We start from the raw sequence: 14796 nt of genomic DNA, 5'->3' as shown, positions 1-14796 counted from the left end.
CGCTCTAAAATTCTCGTCGTCAAAAATGCTGACTCCAGATAATAGAGAGCCAGCCCAAGCAATGACTCCTCTACCAACTGCAAAGTCTTTTGCAAAATCATTCAAGAAAATTCCAAAAGTAGATTTAGTTCCGCTACTGATTAAATTGAACATGAATGCACAAAAGACTATGACCCAACCGTATTTACCATCCACTTGCCCATCATAAGTCAAATATAGCTGGCGTTGGTCTGTCTGAAAATAAAAGCAAAAAAAGCTGAAAATCAAACAGTTCGTTACCACGAACTGTTTGATTAATTTGGCTATCAAACAAAACTAGCCCGTCCAAGCAATTTCATTGGATTTGATTGGATAACGATCCGCCCACGCTTGGATTAGATAACGCTTCTCTTCCTCAATGTCATTAGATGTCGTCAACCTTGAGAAAGTCAAATCATCTGATTGGATGGCTTCTGAGGTTTGCAAAAGAACGAAAGTGAGAAATCTGTGTCAACATCAATAGTCTGTGTTCACAAAACCACATGTGTCTTTAAAAATTAGGAAGAATTAAGAAGTAATTTTTAGTGGAGAAAACGTCTAAATGCCCTTGTGCAATTTTTTGTAGCAGACGGCACCAAATTTAAAACATGGACAAAAATCAGAAAAAAATAAACTAAAACCAGAAGACACAAAAAGCTTAAGAAGGCATAGCTTTCCTTTAAGGCATATATGTTCCGAGAATAAGCAAATTGCAGAATTTTGAATTTTTATAGACGAAAAGTGTTGTCAAATTTAAATAAATAGTTTTGCTTACTAATTTTCACGCTTCTAAATGGCAACACTGACGAAAACACGACAATGCCCTAAAAAGTTCATAATACGAAACAAGCAAAAGAAAAACCTTAGAAAATTGTGGCTTTCAGGTATGAATAGACCTAATGTGGAGAAAAAGTGGGCACAAAAAGCGGTAAAAAAAAAGTGACAAAAAATTGGTAGCAAAAAAACCGACAACAAGTTTCTAAAACAGGAACGTGACTGAAAAATCAGCCAAAATAAAAGATAAAACAAACAAGACCAAAATGCCCAAGAAGGAAAAGCTTTCCTTGAATGTGTTGTTGTCTTTCGGAATAAACAGACTGTTAACGTTCCAGTTGTTGTACATGAAAAGCGTTAGTAGGGGAAGGGGTGCCAGTCCTGAACAAAAAACGTTACAGCCACAAGCCCTTTTTTCTAGGTCAATCAGAGCCCTTAAAATACTACCAGGAGCGACATCAATTCCAGAGGGCCAACCTTTTTCTCAAGAATCATGCCCTAAAATGATCAGAAAAGAAGCCCCCCAATTATGCTCTCAAGCCCAGAGGGCCACCCTTCTTCTCAAGAAGCACGCCCTAAAAGAATCGAAAATACAGCCCCCCAGTTCGGCGCTCAAGCCCAGAGGGCACCCTTTTTCTCAAGAAGCACGCCCTAAAAGAATCGAAAATACAGCCCCCCCAATTATGCTCTCAAGCCCAGAGGGACCCCCTTTTTCTCAAGAAGCACGCCCTACAAAAATCAAAAATACAGCTCCCCCCCCCAATTATACTCTTAAGCCCAGAGGGCCACCTTTCTTCTTAAGAAGAATGCCCTGAAAGGATGGAAAAGAAAGGCACAAGTATTGTTTAAACCAGTTTTTTAAGTTTTAAAATTTCACTTTTGTTCTTTTTTCTCGTTGATAGTCACTATATCAAAAATACAGCCCCCCAATTATGCTCTCAAGCCCAGAAGGCCACCTTTCTTCTTAAGAAGAATGCCCTGAAAGGATGGAAAAGAAAGGCATAAGTATTGTTTCAACTAGTTTTATGGGTTTTAAAATTTTACTTTTTTTTTCATTTTTCTCGTTGATAGTCACTTTAAGATGTAAAGCCCAAATATTCAGAACTTTATTATTAAAATAAAAAGGTCCAAAGCCAAAACATTCGGACTATTATTTGTACAAAAACTATTGTATTTATACACATTATTTTACCTGTTTTCGAATATTTTCATTTCATTTCGATTATATTACTAGATTACTATACACATTATATTGAATTTATTTAGGCCTTATATTAGTGGATCTCAAAATCGGTGAAATAACTTAAAGAAAGACCAGGCAAGTTGCTTTGACAGTAAGCACAAAACTTTGAGGATTAGAAAATTATCATGAACGGATCAGAAGATGTGGCAAATTTGTAGACAAAAAGAGTGGAAAAAAGGAAAGGGAAATAAAGAGGAGAATGTTTAGACCCAAAACATGGATTCCTTTTCATAAAAGGTGGCAAGAGGACTTCAGGTATTCTAATTAGGGATAGTAATATGAGTGAATAAAATTTATCACCTTAAGATTACTCCCCCCACCCCCGCAAAAAAAAAATACTGTAGCGATTTCTTTCAATCAATGACCGAAATTTATTGTCAATTACCAGCAGTTCTTGAGCTTCTAATGATGGAAAAACGAAAGAAAAGTAATAGAAAAGAAAGAAAATCTTACCTCTCAAGCAATGACTCCTCTACCAACTGCAAAGTCTTTTGCAAAATCATTCAAGAAAATTCCAAAAGTAGATTTAGTTCCGCTACTGATTAAATTACACATGAATCCACAAAAGACTATGACCCAACCGTATTTACCATCCACTTGCCCATCATAAGTCAAATATAGCTGGCGTTGGTCTGTCTGAAAATAAAAGCAAAAAAAGCTGAAAATCAAACAGTTCGTTACCACGAACTGTTTGATTACTTTGGCTATCAAACAAAACTAGCCCGTCCAAGCAATTTCATTGGATTTGATTGGATAACGATCCGCCCACGCTTGGATTAGATAACGCTTCTCTTCCTCAATGTCATTAGATGTCGTCAACCTTGAGAAAGTCAAATCATCTGATTGGATGGCTTTTGAGGTTTGCAAAAGAACGGAAGTGAGAAATCTGTGTCAACATCAATAGTCTGTGCTTACAAAACCACATGTGTCTTTAAAAATTAGGAAGAATTAAGAAGTAATTTTTAGTGGAGAAAACGTCTAAATGCCCTTGTGCAATTTTTTGTAGCAGACGGCACCAAATTTAAAACATGGACAAAAATCAGAAAAAAATAAACTAAAACCAGAAGACACAAAAAGCTTAAGAAGGCATAGCTTTCCTTTAAGGCATATATGTTCCGAGAATAAACAAATTGCTGAAGTTTGAATTTTTATAGACGAAAAGTGTTGTCAAATTTAAATAATTAGTTTTGCTTATTAATTTTCACGCTTCTAAATGGCAACACTGACGAAAACACGACAATGCCCTAAAAAGTTCATAATACGAAACAAGCAAAAGAAAAACCTTAGAAAATTGTGGCTTTCAGGTATGAATAGACCTAATGTGGAGAAAAAGTGGGCACAAAAAGCGGAAAAAAAAAGTGACAAAAAATTGGTAGCAAAAAAACCGACAACAAGTTTCTAAAACAGGAACGTGACTGAAAAATCAGCCAAAATAAAAGATAAAACAAACAAGACCAAAATGCCCAAGAAGGAAAAGCTTTCCTTGAATGTGTTGTTGTCTTTCGGAATAAACAGACTGTTAACGTTCCAGTTGTTGTACATGAAAAGCGTTAGTAGGGGAAGGGGTGCCAGTCCTGAACAAAAAACGTTACAGCCACAAGCCCTTTTTTCTAGGTCAATCAGAAGCACGCCCTAAAAGAATCGAAAATACAGCCCCCCCAGTTATGCACTCCAGCCCAGAGGGACACCCTTTTTCTCACGAAGCACGCCCTAAAAAAATCAAAAATACAGCCCCCCCCCCAATTATACTCTTAAGCCCAGAGGGCCACCTTTCTTCTTAAGAAGAATGCCCTGAAAGGATGGAAAAGAAAGGCACAAGTATTGTTTAAACCAGTTTTTTAAGTTTTAAAATTTCACTTTTTTTCTTTTTTCTCGTTGATAGTCACTATATCAAAAATACAGCCCCCCAATTATGCTCTCAAGCCCAGAAGGCAACCTTTCTTCTTAAGAAGAATGCCCTGAAAGGATGGAAAAGAAAGGCATAAGTATTGTTTCAACTAGTTTTATGGGTTTTAAAATTTTACTTTTTTTCTTTTTTCTCGTTGATAGTCACTTTAAGAAGTAAAGCCCAAATATTCAGAACTTTATTATTAAAATAAAAAGGTCCAAAGCCAAAACATTCGGACTATTATTTGTACAAAAACTATTGTATTTATACACATTATTTTACCTGTTTTCGAATATTTTCATTTCATTTCGATTATATTACTAGATTACTAGACACTTTATATTGAATTTATTTAGGCCTTATATTAGTGGATCTCAAAATCGGTGAAATAACTTAAAGAAAGACCAGGCAAGTTGCTTTGACAGTAAGCACAAAACTTTGAGGATTAGAAAATTATCATGAACGGATCAGAAGATGTGGCAAATTTGTAGACAAAAAGAGTGGAAAAAAGGAAAGGGAAATAAAGAGGAGAATGTTTAGACCCAAAACATGGATTCCTTTTCATAAAAGGTGGCAAGAGGACTTCAGGTATTCTAATTAGGGATAGTAATATGAGTGAATAAAATTTATCACCTTAAGATTACTCCCGCCCCCTAAAAAAAAAAATTCTGTAGCGATTTCTTTCCATCAATGACCGAAATTTATTGTCAATTACCAGCAGTTCTTGAGCTTCTAATGATGGAAAAACGAAAGAAAAGTAATAGAAAAGAAAGAAAATCTTACCACTACAATGACAGGTTTCGTCAATGACAGGAGGAAATGCCATTTCCACAGGATCAATATCCTTCATTGTTGAAGCTAAAGTTTTGTCACCTGCGTCTTCTGGTTGTGGAGTCATTTGTGATGGGGACTGATCAGAAGTAACTGCTTTTGGAGGACTGCCTGCCATACACTGTATAAAAAAAAAAAAAAAAAAAAAAGGTATACCCAATAAAATGTTTTGCTTGAATTCAAACAAGAAAAAAACCAATAATTGTGTTGGAATTGTGACTTGCTTATTGAATTTGAACAAATTACAAAGAAAACCCCATTTTTCTAATGAAATTGTGACTTCCTTATTGAATTCCGTCAAATTATTGAAATTATTGAGATTTATGTAGTTTTCCGTAGAAAAAATTTATTTTTCAACTTAAATAGGTTATATTAATCAACACGGTTTGAACTTCAACAGTAGTTTGAAGTTTCTTGAATATCATTTTAAATTTGACTGAATTGCAGTTAGGAGCAATCTAAGGATTTCTCAATCAATCAACAGCAATAACTAAAGAGTAACACCATTTCAATCCCCTATAGATGATATTTCTGAATACAATATTTGCTACTTTGACAATGCAACCCCCCCCCCCTGTAATGGTTCCACATATAGCCCTGATAATACATTTATCTGTTGTTTATCATCTCTTGTTCCATTTTATTTCTTTGGTTAGAGGTATGTGAACAACAATGGAGGGGAAAATTCTGCATATTAAAATGTAAAAATTTCATTGTTTTAGCATTTTCTATTAATTTTATATACAACCTAGGACAATATCAAGGACCCTTAGGAGGGTGCATTTTCAGAGTAACAAATATAATATTTGAAAAAAAAAACATCAATTTGGGAATCATATAAAACTATTATTTTGTTATTGAAAGGTAATGCCCCAGTACTTCCAAAATGCCGAATCTTTGACAACATTTTGGTTAAAATATATGTTCCATAAACATGGACACATAGGTTCCTGATCTTGCATATGATGTAGATATATTCAGTTAGTTGGGATTGGTTCATGGTTGAAACTGTGTTAGTTACAATTGGCAGACTACTGTATAGGTAAACATTTTTTTAACATTTAAACTTATACACAAGCTACACTTCCATTCTTGCCTAAAATTCAATTTTTCTGATCTGCACTACTTCCTTTTTACTTAATATATCCATCATAGTCTATTTATGATATAGATACTTTTTTCTAGCTTTAATATCCTATATCAAAGATTCAGCAGCATTTTCCAAATTTATGCCTGAGCTTAAACTGTGTCCAGGATTAGACTCTACTGATGACTATCAGTACATTTAAAATTGTTAGTGTTTTACATGGTTAATATAATTAAAGCAATCATATACTTATTAAGAAAAGTTATACAAATCATATGGTGAAACAATCTATTTTCTAGGTAAAGTGATAAAGATTTCACAGTAATTTAAGTGTTGATTTGGTGATTAGCTAGCTAACTACTGGATATTGTGCCATCGTGTTTTCTCAAGAAGATCTGTTCTCCAAGGCTGTTACCATAGAGTTCCGACCCCCATGTTTTGGCTCTAAAACATATCTTTCGAAAGATTTTATTTTATTACTTGTGTCCAGCTTTTGTTGGAGCCCACTCAGCCTGAAAACAAGGTTATGTTCTTTTCTTCTCTGATAAGGCATTATTATTTTTTCTTTTTTTAATATTAGTGTTTGCATTTGTAAAAAAAGACTGGGAATAAAGTAGGTTGTATATTTATTGGAAGGTGGAATAACAATCTATGTTAGCTGTCCAGACAAGGAAGCACATTAGTAAAATAAAACAGTACCACTAGATTCTTTATTTTATACTCTTTGCATCTTTCTATCCATCTGATTATCATGTTTCCTTCCATTGTTATCCACACTTTTAAATTATCTTTAAATGATGTTCAGTATCCGAAAGATCTTACATCCCTTTGAAATCAAGAGGTATAATGCTACTAGCAGGTTAAGAAACTTGTATGCCAAGAAATACAAAACATTTAAGAGATATACAACAATATAGAAAGATATTATTTATTGCTATGTCTTGAGACCATGTTGGAGGAAGGGGAGTGCATTGTCATCCCCCCACACAATAAGGAATCTAATGGATACTACCTTTATTTTATTCGCAAGTTTGCTTCTGTAGGGCCACTTATTTAGACTGTTACCAGGGGTGGGACTGAAGTGAAGCAATTTGCCAGCAAATTTGGTGACAGTACTGTTATTTATATACACACAAGGTGAACACAGTGCTGGATTCCTTCCTTTGTCCTCTTTTGATATAATAATTTTTCACTTACAAATCAAATCTAAAGCTCTTAAATGGACCCTAAAGGGACATTTAATTCCAACAATTCCATTAAAATCAATTAGGCAGAACATTATTCACCAGCAAATAATTCAGAAAACCTGTTTTGGTAGAGAATATATTTGATGCATCAAAAGATGACAAGAAAAAAATATATCTAGTTGGAAAATTTGGCCCATCTGTATAGGAGAAATTTGTATTTGCCAACTAGTTGACAATAAATGTTGCCCCAGCAAAACTTTCCTTTTCCAACTAGTTGACTAATAACTTCTCCCCAGCAATGCTTAAATTTGTCAACTAGTTGACAGTAAATGTTGCCCCAGTAAAACTTTCATTTTCCAACTAGTTGACTAGCAACTTCTCCCCAGCAAAGCTTAATTTTGCCAACTAGCTGGAAACAAACATTTCCTCAGAAAAGAATTCATTTTCCAACTAGTAACTTCTCCCTTTGCAGGAAGTTTGCATTTCCTTTAAATATTTTTTTATGACATCCTCTCACCCTAGACAAGGACAAACTGCTTTCCTTTTAGCCCTAGACAGTGGGCTAAAAGGCAAATCTTTGGCAATTTGTCATCCTTCATCTACAGAATGTGCCCTAGCCATCTCAACCTTTCTTTCATTATATTCATTATAGCCCTTGAAAGCAGAATTGAACCACATTTTTGTACAGCCTACTGTTTGAAATATGGTCAGTCAGCTGGATACCCAGAACAATGTGTAGGCAATTTCTATATAAAACATCTAGCAAATTATCATCCAATTTTTGGAATTTTCTCTTAGGTTTGTATATATTGATGGGATCATCAGGGAGGGAGGGTTGCTTTGTTGTCAGGATAACAACTAATATATTGAAAAGGAGCACAGAGTAAGAACATTTTTATTTTTATTGTATTAGCCTACCATGTTTTTTGAGAAGTGCTGCTAAACTGAAATTTTACCATATTTGGAAATTTGACTAATTTACCCTTCTATGCTTAGAGATATGTAGGCTACACTCAGAGTTTCAAGTAGCCCAGTCTATAATAAATAGGCCAGGGTGAAAGCCTATTGAAAAAGGGGACTCTACCCTTTGACTATTGAAAAAAATTACTTTATAAGCTTATATAGAATCTTACTATCCAATCTCTTTCTAAAATCATTTTTATACAATCCTAAAAGGGCCTATTCCAGATTTCCCTCTCAACCACTTGGACTATCTGTCTTGGCTTTTTCTACAGTTAGCCATGTCTTGATACCTACTGCAAAATACTTGATTTTCAATTCACCAAAACCTTATTTTTCCAACTAGTTGACTAAAAACTTCTCCCCAGCAACACTTGATCTTGCCAACTAGCTGGAAACAAACATTATCCCAATTCATTTTCCAACTAGTTGACTAATAACTTTTCACCAGCAAAACTTATTTTTCCAACTAGTTGACAAATAACTTCTCCCCAGCAACACTTAAATTTGCCAACTAGTTGACAATAAATGCTGCTCCAGCAAAACTTTCATTTTCCAACTAGTTGACTAATAACTTCCCCCCAGCAAAAGTTAATTTTGCCAACTAGCTGGAAACAAGCATTGCGCCTGAAAACAATTCATTTTCAAACTAGTAACTTCTCCCCTCCCAGGAAGTTCCAATTTCCTTTAAATCTTTTTTTATGACATCCTCTCACCCCAGACAAGGACAAATTGCTTTCCTTTTAGCCCTAGACAGTTGTTCAAAAAAGGAAACCTTTGGCAATTTGTCATCCTTCATCTGCAGAATGTGCCCTAGCTGTCTCAACCTTTCTTTCATTATAGCCCTAGCAAGCAGGATTGAACCACATTTTTTGTACATCCTACCGTTTGAAATATGGTCAGTCATCTGAGTACCCAGACCAATCTGTAGGCAATTTTTATGGAAAACATCTAGCAAATTGCAATCCACTTTTGTAATTTTCTTTTAGTTGTGTATATATTGATGGTATCACCAGGGAGGGAGGGTTGCTTTGTTGTCAGCATAACAACTAATATATTGAAAAAGAGCATGAAGTAAGAACATTGTTGTTTTATTAGCCTACCATGTTTTTTGAGAAGTGCTGCTAAACTGAAATTTTACCATATTTGGAAATTTGACTAATTTACCCTTCTGTTCTTAGAGATGTGTGCACTCATAGTTTCAAGTAGCCCAGTCTATAATAAATAGGGCAGGATGAAAGCCTATATGAAAAAATAAAGTTTTGTTAGGGAGCAGTTACTCGTCAACTACTTGAAAAATGAATTGTTTTCTGGGGCAATCTTTCCAGCTAGTTGGCAAAATTAAGTGTTGCTGGCAAGAAGTAATTAGTCAGCTATTTTGAAAATAAATTGTTTTCAGGGGTAATATTTGTTTCCAGCTATTTGGCAAAATGGTAAATATTTACCACATTATATTATTGAGTAACAAGTAAAGTGAATATACCATTCAATGCCTTTTTTTATGCTGATTACAAATATTATAATCATTTTTATCAGAAATGAATTTTAGCCCCACTCTACTATATATGCCAATTCAGGGTATATATTTCTATATTAGAGGGGGGGGAATTTTTATTTCTGATGTAAATGGGAGGTAGGTTTAAACTTTTCTTGTGCTGATTACAAATACAATAATCATTTCTATTGGAAATGAATTTTAGCCCTCCCCCCCTATATATGCCAATTCAGGGTATATATTTCTATATTGGGGGAGGGGGTGGCTGTAAAGTTTAAACTTACCTTCTATTTACATCAGAAATAAAATTTGCCCCCATCCCCATAATGTGGAAATATATAGCCTACCCTGAATTGGCATATATAGGGAGGGGAGGGGCTAAAATTCATTTCTTATTGAAATGATTATTATATTTGTAATCAGCATAAAAAAGGCATCAAATGGTATATTCACTTTAGTTGTTACTCAATAGGCTAATATGATTTGGTAAATATTTACCACCTTTTTTATGCTGATTACAAACATAATAATCATTTCTATTGGAAATGATTTTATTTCTGACGTAAATGGGAGGTAATTTTAAACTTTACCCCCACCCCTCTAATGTAGAAATATAGGTAAATATCTACCAAATCATATTATTGAGTTAGGACTAAAGTGAATGCACCATTTGATGCCTTTTTTATGCTGATTACAAATATAAGAAGCATTTCTATCGGAAATGAATTTCAGCCCCCCCCCCCTATATAGGCCAATTCAGGTTGCGGTGTATCTTTAGGGGGGGGGGGCTGAAATTCATTTACAATAGAAATGCTTATTATATTTGTAATCAGCATAAAAAAAAGGCATCGAATGATGTATTCACTTTATTCTTAACTCAATATTATGATTTGGTAGATATTTACTGAAATATATACCCTGAATTGGTATATATAGGGAGGGGGGGGGGCAAAATTTTAGAACTAGATGGCAATAGTATTTCTAATTATAAGGAGATTGGATAGTACCATTTCATATAAGCATATAAACTATTTTTTTCCAATAGTCAAAGAGTGGATATCTGTAGCCTACTATTAAAAATCCCGGTCAATATCTACCAAATCATAGGCTAAGCAAAGTTGTGAAGCTGAAAACAATTTTGTTTCACTTGATTTAAGCTGGAGATCTAGGCCTATTTTGCTAGGTTTCACTTTGATAACACACAAGTTTCTAAAGGTCAGGATACTCTAGAGGGAGAAAGTGTAGGAAGGTACTTCAAAATACCTTCGCAGGACATAGTTTATCCCGTAGACCAATCCCAGAGAGGTTCAATTTTCCTATTTCAACACCTTTCCAAGATGGCCAAAAGTAGGTTAAGTAAAATTTTACTTATTTGAGATAGGCCTAGCCATTTTATTCCACTTACGGTAGTTGAAAGGTCCAGAAATTATGTATGAGAATGACACTCTCCCACAGAGACCTCACGGTAAGGGTTATAAGTTATGCCCTGGCGGCACTACTAACAAATCACCATTCAATTATGGTTATCTAGAAATAACCCAATTCTCCAATTTACCACGCTAGTAAATGGCTGCCCTTAATGATGAAAATGATAGTCCCGTTTTTTAGTAGCACTAAAGGGCTAGAAACACAGCTGATTTCGGGAACCGATTTCAGCAAGGGTGTATTCCACGTCGAGTGATTATGGTTAATGATGCTAAGAGGCGGGGCTTAGTGGCGATTTTCGGTGATTAATCATCATTAATTACGATTAATTTACGATAATCACTAAATACGATTGATTAAATGCCTATAGCTCTAAAGCCCTAGTAAATTCCTTGTCTAGGACGTAATTTATGATGATTAATCACCGGAAAACCGTCACTAAACCCCGCCTTTTAGCATCATTAATTAGAATCACTCGACGTGGAATATAACCTTGCTGAAATTGGTTCCCGAAATCAGCTACGCGTGCCTAGTCCTTAAGATCTTGCATCTAAAGGGCTAGGCACGTGTTTATTTGTTTTTTTTTTTGTTTTTTTTTCCCCAGGGGTAATCGTATCGACCCAGTGGTCCGAAAATATTGCGGGAGAGCTCATTGGAATGGAAATTAAAAGTTTTAGTGCCCTATTTAAGTGACCAAAAAAATGGAACGCAGATAGCCATCAAAACTTTAAGGTTTATGTAAACTATGCATGTTTTTGACCATTTTTAAATAAACCGCGTGCCGTCTTCAATTTTCGACTAAAGATGACAATTTTGGTACTATTCGATAGCTGAGCCTTAGATTTATGAATTCACCGAGTTATATTTTTGAAATATGATTCAATTTTTTTTTTAGACAGAAAAATGCTTTTTAAAAACAGAGAATTTTGCGACTAATTTGAAGCTACTATTCTGACGGGATCAACAATGTATTTGTATCATATTGTTCATTAGCTTCAGATCCATGCAGTCACCGTGGCAGATTTCTTATATTACTTAGACGTTTCTGTAGAAAATAACGTAAACTTTCAAGAAAACGCAAAAAATGTTAAATTGTTACAAAAATAGATGGACTTCGCTTCGCAATTTCTCATTCAAAGAATAAAGGGCGGATCCTTTCGGAAGGCTGTTTGAAATGCATTTAAAGTGGGCGGCTATCGTTTTGTCTACCTGTCTAGAAACACCAATTTTACAATCAGACAAGACAAAAAGTTCTCGGCTAGGGTGATTTGAATATTCTTTTCTGTGTATCGGACTGTATGATTGATTATGGGAAATAAAAACGGAGGAAAGAAGCTGAAGCGAAACTCAGGACAGTTCAAAAAGTAAGTAATATTTTTTTATTTGCATTTGTTCTGTTTCTATCTAATCTTGGATATCCAATTCGATGCATTTTCTTTATAGAACAAAAGGAGTTATTTCTTTTGGTATTATTTTGTTCAAAGTTGCTTACAAATCTCAATTTTATTTATTTATGTACATTTCATTAATCTATGTACATTTGTTTCCAATCCACACTAAGTACGCAAATGAAAATGCAGCATGAAAAAGATAAAATTATCTTCATATTCGTTCATTTGACCGAATTACGGGTAAACTTTTGAAAGTTAGCTTGCGAAAAAATAAATATACTCATAAATTTGCCATTCACGCTTTTTCCAAGCATTGTTGGATCCAGGGGGGGTGAGGGGGGGCGCCCCCCGCACTAAACCTAAATTTGTTTAATTTACTTAATTAACCTCAGTTTATGTTAATTAAACTAGGTCCTCACACGCTTTTATTGGAAAAATTTCTTTTGCCCCCCCCCCTAATTTTTTTATTGGATCAACCTATTTTGCACCCCCCTAAAAAATCCTGGATCTGCCCCCGTTTCCAAGTAATAATCACTACAGTTACAATGGAACTAAGGGCTAGACTGGCTACAGGTATAGTTGAAAAACTAATTTTGTAGGTATATTTTTCTCCCTTATTTCTCATCAACACTTGGTTCGTAATGTCAAACCAATGAAAGAAAAAGTAATAATCTATAACTTTATTGTCTTTCTTAACCCGATGAAAAATTTTTGGCTAAGATTTCAATACAATTACTAGATAAAATGCTATTTTAACAGACACTTCAAAATATGGGTAATAATGGAAGGAAATATCATACTCAGATTAATAGAAACAAACCGCAATTATTGAATGACAATTTCTTAGTTATAGTTGTTTATATATGTTAGAATTGGTGGTCAGCGTGTCCCCCCGCGTAAAATACCCCCCCCCCGTGGAAAATAAGGCTTTTAAAAGTTGAGAATTTATTTGAGTTTTTTTCCGTAGAGGGGAGGAATGGTACTTGTGTATTATACACCACTCACTCAAGTTTACGCTTTGTAAAACTCGAAAACAAATCAGTTTCTTCGTTAGTTTCTTTCAGCTTAGCGCGAGACAAGACAAGGACAAGTGACATAATAGATGGGAAATATATAATTTGTGCTATATATTTGCACATAAGAGGGAGGAGGTAAAGAATTTGGACAGTTTTAAGTCAGAAAACAATTCTTACTTCATAATATTAATAACATTTTTACATAAATTATTTTGCATGCAGCTCCGCTCTACTTTACCCCCCCCCCCCCAATGTGAATATATATAGTCCAAATTTGTTGCTAAATAACGAAAAGACTAGCAAAGAAACTGGTTTCGACTCAAGTATTACACATCGTAAACTTGAGTGAGGGGTGTATAATACACAAGTGCCAGAATTTTTCATGGAGAGAGCCGGATTTCCCGGTATTATTTGAAAACGATCAGAAATTAAATTAAAAAAAAACAACCTTTTTCAAATGAAAGTAAGAAGCAACATCAAGCCTTAAAACGAACAGAAATTATTACGTATATGAAAGGGGTTGCCTCCTCCTCAAGACCTCGCTCTTTACACTAAGGTTTTTTATTATAGAATTTTTAAACAAAGCTTGTTATTCTAATTACACGGCCCTTATGTTTCAGGAATCGTTCTTAAAGAATTAGGGCAAAAAGTCAAAACTTTAGCGTAAAGAGCAAGGTCTTGTGGAAGGGGCGACTCCTTTCATACCTCTTTCCACGGGAGAGAGGTATTTTCTACGGGGGGTATTTTATCCAGATTGTCAAAAAGGTGTATGTGCAATATCCCAAGAAAAAGGTGGGAGGTACGTTGGAACTTTCAAAACGTATTATTGGGAATATTGAACTAAATCAAAAGACACTATGTCCATCCAATTTTGTCATAAGGGCATATTATGGCATCTTAGGAACGGATAAAGGTAATATGTTGAAACTTAAGGACCTGTTGAGGAGGATTTATAACTATGCATGGATGTTAAAATGGACAATCTGTAATACATCTGGGATGGCCATGGACATTAAGGTGAATGTGACTGATTGCGACCCTAAGTAATTGTAACTACAATTGCCAGTGCATATGACTTTGAATGCATCAACTACTTTCCTATACCAAACAACAAGACAATCCCTTAGAACTAGAGCAATGCCAGAGGCAGGAATAGACTGGCTGGTAGGTTTTCAAGCTCAAAATCCACAACTGTGACTACGCAAGCATGAACCCATAAGCTTGAGTCGAGCAACGAACCTTAACACGGTCAACATTAAACAGTTCTTCTCAAACCCGAAATAGGTTCTAGAAACACTTCCTTTTACTTCAAGTGACGACGAAAATTCTGGGACCACAGTTCACGTTCCTTCTTTAAGTGTTTAAGGAGAGCGGTCAGATGATAGTGTGCATAACAACATCCTCAGAGAGAGGTATAAAGAAAATTGAAAAAATAAGAAGTGAAATAATGAAATACCAAAATGAAAAGAGGATAAAGACAA

At 34.9% G+C, this 14796-nt stretch overlaps 3 protein-coding genes across 4 annotated transcripts in view; all 3 read right to left on the bottom strand.

Annotated features, from left to right (window-relative positions):
- LOC148948018 (uncharacterized) overlaps positions 1-14796 on the bottom strand; it is a 527253-nt gene that overhangs the window by 243122 nt on the left and 269335 nt on the right. The gene's annotated exons all lie outside the window — the stretch shown is intronic.
- The window catches only part of LOC148948019 (uncharacterized), a 437936-nt gene that overhangs the window by 223993 nt on the left and 199147 nt on the right, over positions 1-14796 (bottom strand). The gene's annotated exons all lie outside the window — the stretch shown is intronic.
- The window catches only part of LOC148948024 (uncharacterized), a 33018-nt gene continuing 19768 nt past the window's right edge, over positions 1547-14796 (bottom strand). The window contains exons 3-4 of the mRNA XM_089095180.1: positions 4707-4875; positions 1547-2671 (exon numbers count right to left, since the gene is read on the bottom strand). Coding sequence (XP_088951306.1) covers positions 2640-2671; positions 4707-4875 — 201 coding nt within the window. The 3' untranslated portion in view covers positions 1547-2639. The remainder of the gene's footprint in view (positions 2672-4706; positions 4876-14796) is intronic.

The sequence above is a fragment of the Artemia sp. Qi Xiang Cuo genome, chromosome 10, assembly GCF_049724085.1.
Source record: "Artemia sp. Qi Xiang Cuo chromosome 10, ASM4972408v1, whole genome shotgun sequence".
In the NCBI taxonomy this organism is placed as follows: domain Eukaryota; kingdom Metazoa; phylum Arthropoda; class Branchiopoda; order Anostraca; family Artemiidae; genus Artemia; species Artemia sp. Qi Xiang Cuo.
Note: the sequence above shows the minus strand (reverse complement) of the source record. Positions and strands in the feature narration are given on the sequence as shown.